This window comes from Triticum aestivum, chromosome 5B (genome assembly GCF_018294505.1).
Source record: "Triticum aestivum cultivar Chinese Spring chromosome 5B, IWGSC CS RefSeq v2.1, whole genome shotgun sequence".
Taxonomy (NCBI): Eukaryota; Viridiplantae; Streptophyta; class Magnoliopsida; order Poales; family Poaceae; genus Triticum; species Triticum aestivum.
This window is the reverse complement of record NC_057807.1, coordinates 500,199,477-500,209,714: the sequence shown is the minus strand read 5'-3', so window position 1 is coordinate 500,209,714 and position 10,238 is coordinate 500,199,477. Positions and strand designations below refer to the sequence as shown.

The 10,238-nt window shown below is 53.4% G+C and overlaps 1 protein-coding gene across 2 annotated transcripts; it reads left to right on the top strand.

Annotated features, from left to right (window-relative positions):
- The first annotated feature begins 1,674 nt into the window (after positions 1-1,674).
- LOC123112774 (homeobox-leucine zipper protein ROC6) lies at positions 1,675-8,449 on the top strand. Of its 2 annotated transcripts, none has more exons than XM_044533865.1 (8): positions 1,675-2,502; positions 2,637-2,869; positions 2,952-3,069; positions 3,206-3,895; positions 3,972-4,073; positions 4,170-4,397; positions 5,681-6,265; positions 7,541-8,449. In XM_044533865.1, exons 1-8 carry the CDS (start codon positions 2,323-2,325, stop codon positions 7,952-7,954), a joined length of 2,550 nt encoding a protein of 849 aa, XP_044389800.1. In that variant the 5' UTR covers positions 1,675-2,322; the 3' UTR covers positions 7,955-8,449. The 2 variants fall into 2 exon arrangements, with proteins under 2 accessions (XP_044389800.1, XP_044389799.1); XM_044533864.1 differs by having other exon boundaries at positions 2,634-2,869.
- The last annotated feature ends 1,789 nt before the right edge of the window (positions 8,450-10,238 follow it).

Sequence of the window (10,238 nt, the reverse complement as noted above, 5' to 3'; positions counted from 1 at the left end):
TCATTTTAAGATCATATGCTATACTTTCAATTTTTTTCCATCGGGGTTTTAAAGGAAAGTATATAAAGCATATTTACTGTTCTCTATACTCACCAACGAGTTTTATCCTTCCTCGAAGGTTTTTCTTGTATGAGCTATCAAGAGATAATAATCATTATATGTTGCATAATTTTTCTCCTTATTATTTTTCCCAATGGGTTTAAAGGAGTTTTAGCAACATATCTACACTATTCTCCTCATACTTTTCCCATAGGGTTTTTGGAGGAGACTTTAAGGATTATACAAGTCTTTCTCAAGATGAAGATGATGAACATTCTCAAAGGCAAACACTTACAAGGACGGTTCTTTATCAAGATGGTGTATATTCACAAAGACAAGCATTGATTAGGGGGAGTGTTAGGAATTAATTAATTAGTTTAATTAAAAGGTTAATCCCTGCTTATGTCGGTTCCACTATTGGCAACTGCTCTTTGTAACCGCCTTTGTATCCGGGTTTATATACCCCAAACTTCATCGATGAAAGTAACTGTTCCATCATTTGCTCCTCTCTCTCTCGTTTTACTTTCACAAGAAGGAGCATGCTAAATTTGCCAACAAGTTAAGGATTTCTGATAAAAAACAAATTAAGGATTGGCTAAAGAAAAAACAAATTAGGAATGACATATGAAGCGGCGAACCCGTACACACGAAAATCAATCAACCGTTCCCCTCAAAGAAAAAAATCAATCAACCGGTGGACAGAGCTCAGCGGCAAATTAACGCCGAGAGCGTACGTACATAGTCCATGCACGTCCCGACGCGCGCGCGTGCACGGCGACGACGATCGCACGAGACGTCGATGACGCCCGGCCAGCTGCAGCGCGCTTGCTGGCTGGCTGGCTGGACGGACGGACGGACGGACACAGCAATGAATACGGCGGCGCCCTCACCGAACGAACCACCACCACCACCACCACGTCCCGTGCCGTGTGCCGTGGCACGGCGCCAGCCCAGGCTCGCCCGCCCGCGGCATTTACTCCGCGCCGGTTGCCGTTGCGGATGCCAGCCGGGCGGAGCCGCCGGACGGGACGGACGTTACACCAGCCAGAGACACCCCACCGCCACCTCCCCTCCATTTATGGTCTCCCTCCCATCGGTTGGGTTTACTTGCTTCCTGCACACCCCGTGCGGTGCGCCACCACCTCCATCGGTCGATCGGACGCGGTTCGTGCATTTTCCACGACGCGAGGGCGAGCGGGAGGGGGACCGTACGGGCGCCCGATCCGAAAAGGTGACCCACCCGTGACAAGTCCCCGTCACGACTCACGCACCTCCTTTTCCCATCTCCACCTCCCTCCGCTCTCTCTCGGCACCACAGCTGACAGCGAGCGAGCCACCGCCGAGGCCAGCCCGGTAATTAATCTCAAGGTAAATACTACCAGTACGCCGCTAACTCCTCGCTAAAAAGATCCGTGCCGCGTGCGTGCCAGATGCCCAGATCCGTGCCTGCTCGTACGGAACGAGCCGGAGCTGCTCCGCTACGGCCACCGGTGTCGGTAGCGTACGTACCGCCGGCGGTGGGGGCCATTTGACTCTCGCGTCGCTCCGCCCCCGTGTGCGAGTCAGCCCCACTTGATTTTTTGTTCGTTTCCGTCGCCATTTTCTTCCACGGGTTTACATGGCGCACTCACGATGAGCTCTCTTAACACAACCGTTTTATCTGCTCGCCACATGTCCGGCTTTATCTAGCACCAACGCTGTCTGCCTTGGCTTGGCTTCGTTATATCCATAGCCGGAGCTGCCAGCCTCCCAACCCCTCTCCTCCCATCATCTCGCACTCTCCTCCCCTACTCTTCTTCCTCCACGAGTTTCCTTCTCCTTGGACCGAGGGGCGCGCCGTTTGTTGTTATTCAGTTGAATTCGCAGTCGTTCGTCGCCATCGCCGCCGGCGGCCGAGGGAGGGAGACTGGTGGCGGTATCTCGGGGGTCGGGGAGGAAGGGGCAAGTCAGAGGCGCTGTTTGTAGACTACTAGGGATTCCACGTCGCGATTCTTTCCTTGTTTGCACCGGGCGCCATGATTCCCTTCCGTCCCCGCGCCCGTCATGCCATGTATAGCCCGTTCCTGCTATTTTAATGCATGCCTAGCCCTCTTCTTTCCTCATAAAAACAACGCAATCAATCGTCGGGATCTGAGGGGATCGGCTTTCCTTCCCGCCTGCAGCCGCAGGGGTGGGTAGCAGGATCAATTCTCGGGATAGAGGGAGAGATTTTAGTCAGTCATCAGTCCTAGAAAAGAAAAACAACACCGGCGGAGAGTCTTTGTCTGTCGTTTCTAGTCGTAGATGAGCTTCGGCGGCATGTTCGACGGCGCCGGCTCCGGCGTCTTCTCCTACGACGCCGGCGGGGGCGGTCCCGGCATGCACAACCCCGGCCGCCTCCTCGCCCCGCCGCCCATCCCCAGGCCCGGCGCCGGCGCAGGCGGCGGTGGCTTTGCCTCATCCACCGGCCTCTCCCTCGGCCTGGTACGCTGTGATACTACCACCCGGCCGTTCATGCGCTCAATACCACTGGGTGTTTATTGGCCTTAATTAATCGGTCAGTTTCTCTTCTTTGCCGTGTTTAATTGCGTTCGATTTTCCTCGGTTTTAATTAGCAGACGAACATGGAGGGCGGAGGTCAGCTGGGTGGCGCTTTCATGGGGAGCACGGGGAGCGGCGGCGACGGCGACTCGCTGGGCCGCGCGCGGGAGGACGAGAACGACAGCCGCTCCGGCAGCGACAACCTGGACGGCGCCTCCGCCGACGAGCTCGACCCGGACAACAGCAACCCGCGCAAGAAGAAGAAGCGCTACCACCGCCACACGCCGCAGCAAATCCAAGAGCTCGAAGCGTAAGCAATTGCAATTCTCGCAGGCTCTTGGTCTACTTTCTAGCCCTAAATTTCATTTTGGGTGCGTACGTGTGTGGCGCAGCGTGTTCAAGGAGTGCCCTCACCCCGACGAGAAGCAGCGGATGGAGCTCAGCCGGCGGCTCAACCTCGAGAGCCGCCAGGTCAAGTTCTGGTTCCAGAATCGCCGCACGCAGATGAAGGTTCGGACTGTCAGTCAGAAGCCAGAACAATCTAAGTATCTTTGGTGCAGCGTGTCGGTTGATGTGACAAGCTAGGCCAAGAAGAATCAATTCCTTCTTCTTTTTTGGTAATCGTGTCTGGCTGGGTTGGTTGCAGACGCAGATCGAGCGGCACGAGAACGCGCTGCTGCGGCAGGAGAACGACAAGCTGCGGACGGAGAACATGACGATCCGGGAGGCGATGCGGAGCCCCACCTGCGGCAACTGCGGCGGCGCGGCCGTGCTCGGGGAGGTGTCGCTGGAGGAGCAGCACCTGCGCATCGAGAACTCGCGCCTCAAGGACGAGCTGGACCGCGTCTGCGCGCTCGCCGGCAAGTTCCTCGGCCGCCCCGTCTCCGCCATCTCCTCGCCGCTGAGCCTGCCGTCGTCCCTCTGCTCCGGCCTCGACCTCGCCGTCGGCAGCAACAACGGCTTCATGGGAATGGGAATGCAGTCCATCCCCGACCTCATGGGCGGCGGCTCGGCGGCCATGCGCCTGCCCGCTGGCATCATGGGCGGCGGCCTCGACGACGGCCTCGGCGGCGACGGCGGCGCCATCGACCGCGGCGCGCTGCTGGAGCTCGGGCTCGCGGCAATGGAGGAGCTGGTGAAGGTGACGCAGGTGGACGACCCGCTGTGGCAGCCCAGCCTGGATATTGGGCTGGAGACGCTCAACTTCGACGAGTACCGGCGCGCGTTCGCCCGCGTGCTCGGCCCCAGCCCCGCCGGCTACGTCTCCGACGCCACCCGCGAGGTCGGCATCGCCATCATCAACAGCGTCGACCTCGTCAACAGCCTCATGAACGAGGTGCGCATTGCCATCAGCATATACACTAGCGGTGCTTCATGCAGAAACACAAGAGCTAATCGGTGCAATGCTGCAGGCTCGGTGGTCGGAGATGTTCCCGTGCGTGGTGGCGAGGGCGAGCACGATGGAGATCATCTCGAGCGGCATGGGCGGCACCCGCAGCGGCTCAATCCAACTGGTGACCATGCACTCCCGTAGTTTCATCCTAGCTCCACGCCTCCACCTCGCGGCCAGCCTAGTTTGAGCTCACTTGCTGACGTTACGCTGCTTGCAGATGCGCGCGGAGCTGCAGGTGCTGTCGCCGCTGGTACCGATCAGGGAGGTGACGTTCCTGCGCTTCTGCAAGCAGCACGCCGACGGGCTGTGGGCCATCGTGGACGTGTCGGTGGACGGCGTCCTCCGCCCCGACTCCGGCACCGGCGCCGGCCCGGCAGGGTACATGGGCTGCCGCCTCCTCCCCTCCGGCTGCATCGTCGAGGACATGCAGAACGGCTACGCCAAGGTACGTAACCAAACCCGTCCGTCCCGCCCACCCACCCACCGGTCGAACGAACGCAGCCATCCGTACCGCCGTCCTGCTCCATCGGCCGGCGTACCTACCCACGGCCGCCACCGCCAGCCCATGATCAGTCCTTGTGCCTTGGTTGGCGCACGGCGCGTCGATCGGCATGTGGCGGCAGTCAGTCAGTCGGCCGCCCACATTAACGCCGCGCGCGCGCACGCACGTACACGCTCGGCCCGGTATTCTATGCTCCGCAGAAGGACGTGGACGAAGGTGAATCCAAGGCCAGCCGGCCTCCTCGCTCAAGTCAATGCTCTCGTCTTGTGTGACGACGGGCCGGGACGTGCGTGCGTGCGTGCATAGGATCAGTTGGTACCCGTGCCGCCTGCGACAACCGATCGCCATTGTTTTCGCTTCCCCAAGCAGGCACCCAATTTTCAACTGTTTCGATGCTTCCATCCGTCCGCCCGTCCGTGCGCCCGAAATGCCTGGCTAGTAGACAGATCCAGTATTTTAGGGTTCCTTGGCTGCTTATACAACTAAGTAGACCACTACGCGCTGTACAACCCAACTAGTCCAGCTTAATCAATCGTGGGAGGATTCATCCTCGATGGTGCATGATCCATGCTGCTAATGAGTAATGACGAGCACAGTTGCGGCCTGTTGACACCCCACGTGACCCCCTGCCGTGTGGTCGACGCTCAGTTCCAAACCTAAGCATATCTACGTCGCAGATTATGTCTATGCGCGCGCGATCTGATCGCCAGCCGCTGTACTGCACTACTGCGCGTCTCGTGTTCGACCATTTGCATGCCTGTAATTTTTTTCTAGTATGCCAATCTCCCTCTGGTTGCGACTGTAGCAGCGCAGTGTGTTGTTTAGCTAGGGCTTTGCAGTGGTCAACTGGGTTTCTTCTGAATCTCTGGACCCTCCACTATGCTCCGGTGATATCATGGCCGATCAGATACGTAGCAAAGCATGCAGTTGCAGGCTGGCTGTCGTTGCTCGTGGCTGTGTCTACGCGCGCGGCTTGTCCTCTTGCTTCAGTGAGTGATGCATGCAATTTGTTACACGCACGCCGGTTTTACTACTACTCCTACTTCTTTACTACTGTGCGTGACCAGCTAGCTGCCCGGCCGGCACCGCGCGTGCGCCGGCAGCCGCCATTACTGCCTTGTCGCGGCAAGTGGCCGGAGCCAGCGGGGAAAGCAAAGCTGCATTCGATGAGAGGCTGCCCGTGGTAAGTGTAACTACGTGCTGACGCTGTGCTACGTACTGTGCAGGTCACGTGGGTGGTTCACGCCGAGTACGACGAGGCGGCGGTGCACGAGCTGTACCGCCCGCTGCTCCGCTCCGGCCAGGCCCTGGGCGCGCGCCGCTGGCTCGCCTCGCTGCAGCGCCAGTGCGAGTACCACGCCATCCTCTGCTCCAACCCGCACCCCAACCACGGCGACCGCCACGAGGCCATCTCGCCGGCGGGCCGCCGGTGCATGCTCAGGCTGGCGCAGCGGATGGCCGACAACTTCTGCGCCGGCGTCTGCGCCACGGCCGCCCAGAAGTGGCGCCGCCTCGACGAGTGGCGCGTCGAGGGCGCTGGCGGACGGGACCCGGCCGGCGGGGAGGACAAGGTGCGCATGATGGCCAGGCAGAGCGTGGGCGCGCCTGGCGAGCCCCCCGGCGTCGTGCTCAGCGCTACCACTTCCGTGCGGCTCCCCGGCACGCTGCCGCAGCGCGTCTTCGACTACCTCCGCGACGAGCAGCGCCGCGGAGAGTGGGACATCCTCGCCAACGGCGAGGCCATGCAGGAGATGGACCACATCGCCAAGGGCCAGCACCACGGCAACGCCGTCTCCCTCCTCCGTCCAAACGTAAGTACAGTACATCATACCTTCCATCATTTCTCATTTCCTTTCCACACATCTCAGTTCCTTCTGAATTTTTCTGTTCCTCATAATTAATCTCAGCGTCTTCTGACACTTGTTAATTTTTACGTAGAATTAAAGCATCTGTGCATCTAACATTAACTAGGAAGTAGTAAATAGCAATTAAACTGACAAAACTTCTGCAACCAGATCAATGGTGAGAGATATAGTTAATGATGAATAGTTTGTCAAGAAGTCAAGCACTCCTCTACCTCTCGTACTACTCCATGGAGTAGTACTGTACTAGCATGAACTAGCATGATGCAGGTTTCATGGCCTTATTGGCAAATGCATGGGTTGGGGGGCACAGTGACAGGAGGAAGAGGACGACGCAGAAAGCTTCCAAGAAATTATTGTTCTTGGCTACAGAACTGGGGTCTGGGGGTGGGGGGGTATTAGTAGGGTTGACATTTGTGATAGAAAGCTAGCTGTTAACTTTTCCCTCCTTTTTGAGTTTCAAAAAAAAAAAAAACTTTTCCCTCCTTTTGGGGGCATGCTTGCATGTAGCCATGCAGCCTATCTGCCCTTGTCCTCGCTTGCATGGATGCTCACCAAAGCCTGCCAGTATTGGCTTTATTCTTTCTTCTACTACTACTTTTCAAAGATCCATGAGGAGTATCTTTTTCATCCGTTATTTGATTTCTTTGTAAAGCGGCTTGGCAATATCCTGGTTCACAGAACCATGAGGTTGACACCAAGTACACCAGGATTCTACTAGCATGATTGTCTAAGAAAAACACTTTGAATTTACAGAAGTACCATCCTAATAAAAAAAGTTTAGACTATGCACAGTTTTTTCAGTTTTCTCCAAAATTGCTAATACAGATATTGGCCACTCTTTTTAAGACCTCCTTTGTCTTGGATAATACTACCTCCGTGCAATAATATAAGAAGTTTTTACAGTTCAATTTGAGCTGCAAAAACGCCTTACATGAGTGTATAGAGGGAGAAATATTTTTTGTACCGCAAGCAAATTTAACACAGTGAAAGAGAGCAATTGAATGCACGATCTTACTACTAGTTATAATTCGAACCACTCCTAGTTTGTTGGAGGTCTTAAGCAAATAAATGTTACACTTTCAGTTATTTTTTTACTCCGTACCTTAATTAAGCTGACAATTTAAATGCTTGCAAAGACTGTCCACATATGGTACAACTTTGTACAAGTATAATTTCCTGCTGGCTGATGCATGTCACTGATACTGCTTAATTTGCTTGCAGGCGACGAGCGGGAACCAGAACAACATGCTCATCCTGCAGGAGACGTGCACCGACGCGTCCGGCTCGCTGGTGGTGTACGCGCCGGTGGACGTGCAGTCCATGCACGTCGTCATGGGCGGCGGCGACTCGGCCTACGTCTCACTGCTGCCCTCCGGCTTCGCCATCCTCCCCGACGGCCACACCACGCCGGCCACCGCGACTGACCCTTCTCCCCAGGGCTCGTCGCCCAATGCTCATGCCGGCAGCAGCAACAACAACCCCGGCTCGCTCGTCACCGTGGCCTTCCAGATACTCGTCAACAACCTGCCGACGGCGAAGCTCACCGTGGAGTCGGTCGACACCGTCAGCAACCTGCTCTCCTGCACCATCCAGAAGATCAAGTCCGCTCTGCAGGCCAGCATCATCTCGCCCTAGCTCCATGGCTAGCGGGCATTTGACATGGATTCCGGCCAACACACTGATACAGCGCCGGCCGGATGCCATTTCAAATGTCTAACTAGCTCGATCAGGTCGTGTAAGATCACAAAGCTAGAGGAGGAAGAAGAAGATTTCAGACGAGTTTCGGATCATCATAGCGGCTTCTTGGGATACAAATAAATTATATAGTGTGGAGATGGAATTAGTATCGCATAGAGGAAATGAACGGGGCGAGATGCGAACCAGGGATTAAGTCAAGAACGAACCTCGCGCTAGGCATGCTCGCATGTTTATTATTTGCCGCTGCTTAAACTAGCTGATGTGGTGGTTCGGGTATTGACTTAAACTCTGGTGAAGACTGAAGAGAACCCCCTAGGGCTTCGTTTTATTTTTTATCTATATATCTAGTGCTTTGGTTTAATTAATGCATTCTTCTGTGAAGCTTTCTAGGCAAAGACAACATGATATATATAATATGTTTGCGTTTGTTAACTTATCCTAAATGTTTTTTAGCTTCAAAATGTTGGAATGGGTTCATATACACCATGTTGTGTTCTGATCTGTGGTGGTTTAGTCATAGGCTTACTCACATCTTCTTGAACTTATTATACAATATATTGATATAGAAAAAACAGGTCAAATTGCACCATGTGGACTTTGTCTATGCATATATGACTTAAATTTTCTTATTTAGTGGCATAGGAAGCAGGTCAAAATTGTACATTTCTTATTCAGGCCTAGGTGAATGAGCTTAATTTGTGAAAAAAAAATGTTAAGTAGGTTTTATATATGCCGGTTAAAAGATATGTTTACAACTTATTTAGTGACATTTTTGAGGAATTTGAACATATTTGTTTGTTTTTTGAGAACTTAGAACTTGTTTATTTGGTGTTTGACTTGAACAATTCCCAGTTGATGCATGGCATGACAGTTGCACTGTTTGTGAGCAATCTTATCCCTCTTGGCTCTTGCCCTCACGCTTAAATAGTAGCCGTTCGTTTTTTATGCTTTGAGACCTAGGTCTCGAAGATATGCTTGCCAATGTTCTTTTTATTTCCTTCTGTGCAGCAAATATGTACTCGTTGATATTGTTATGTACCATCAACAATACTTGTCGAGGACAGCAACAGATCGATCGAGAGTTTGCCGGGCATTGCGTACACATTGATAGCTAGTGCACGTACACACTGACACTGTTATGTTGTTGGCCATTCATTCCTACCAAACGTTGCAGCGTACGATAATGCGTAGCATACATACGTCGGCAAGTGCACATGCTATGCCATGGAAGCTATGCCCGTATCTTTAGCTGCTGATGTATGTACCGCACGCGTATTCATTAGTTGATCCACCGAATGAAAGCTACACCAAGGTTGCACCACGCGGCTGACCGACCGCTCACATGTTGCCGTGTTGGGACTACGTGCGTACTCTACACGGGCGCCGGCACTAAGAGCATCTTCAATAGCCGCCGAACGCGCCGCGCGTTAAAAATACGTTTGCAGCGCGCTGATCGCCAGTTTTGACGCGACGGGGAGCGCTGGCTCCAGCGGCCGCTGTAAACTTTAGCGCGCGCGTAGCTCCATAAGGTGCGCTAAAATGCAGTGCGCTCTCTCGCACAAACAACATATACGCTCAAAACACAAGCAAAAAATCAAATATAAACAAAATAAATCAATAAAAATAGTTTAATTTCGTTATTACAACTCAGACAAATAGTTTATCTTTTAATACAACAAATAGTTCAACAATACAACATCAAACGCACAAATCATGATGCTCTTTGTCGGCCATTCCATGCCCACCACTCCTCAATAAGATCCTTATGAAGATCATCATGCGTTTCGGCACGTCGAATGGCATGATAGGAGGCAACAAAACGGGCCACCCTTTCAGCCCTCCGCCGCACTCGCACGGGATGTCCCAAGAGCTCATGTGAGAGTAGTCTAAATCTTGGCCACACTCATTCTTGATGATCATGTTGTGCATAATCACACAAGCGTGCATGATGCACCAAAGCATCTTTTGATCCCAAAATCTAGTCGGTCCTCCACAATAGCAAATTGGGCTTGCAAAATCCCAAAAGCTCTCTCCACATCTTTTCTAGCCGCCACCTGAGCATTGTGGAAATCAAGATTTTTCTTACCTTTCGATTTTTTCAACGGCTTCACAAATGTTTGCCACTTTGGATAGATGTCATCCGCAAGATAGTAACCATATTTGTATGTACGACCATTTGCTACAAACTGCACCGGTGACAGTTCACTATTTGCAATCTTAT

Excerpts from the sequence above, each read along its gene's own strand:
- LOC123112774 (XM_044533864.1), top strand. The coding sequence starts at position 2,323 with ATGAGCTTCGGCGGCATGTTCGACGGCGCCGGCTCCGGCGTCTTCTCC. Across the intron at positions 4,074-4,169 it reads GCAGCGGCTCAATCCAACTG|ATGCGCGCGGAGCTGCAGGT; the intron begins GTGACCATGCAC and ends CGCTGCTTGCAG. Across the intron at positions 4,398-5,680 it reads TGCAGAACGGCTACGCCAAG|GTCACGTGGGTGGTTCACGC; the intron begins GTACGTAACCAA and ends CGTACTGTGCAG.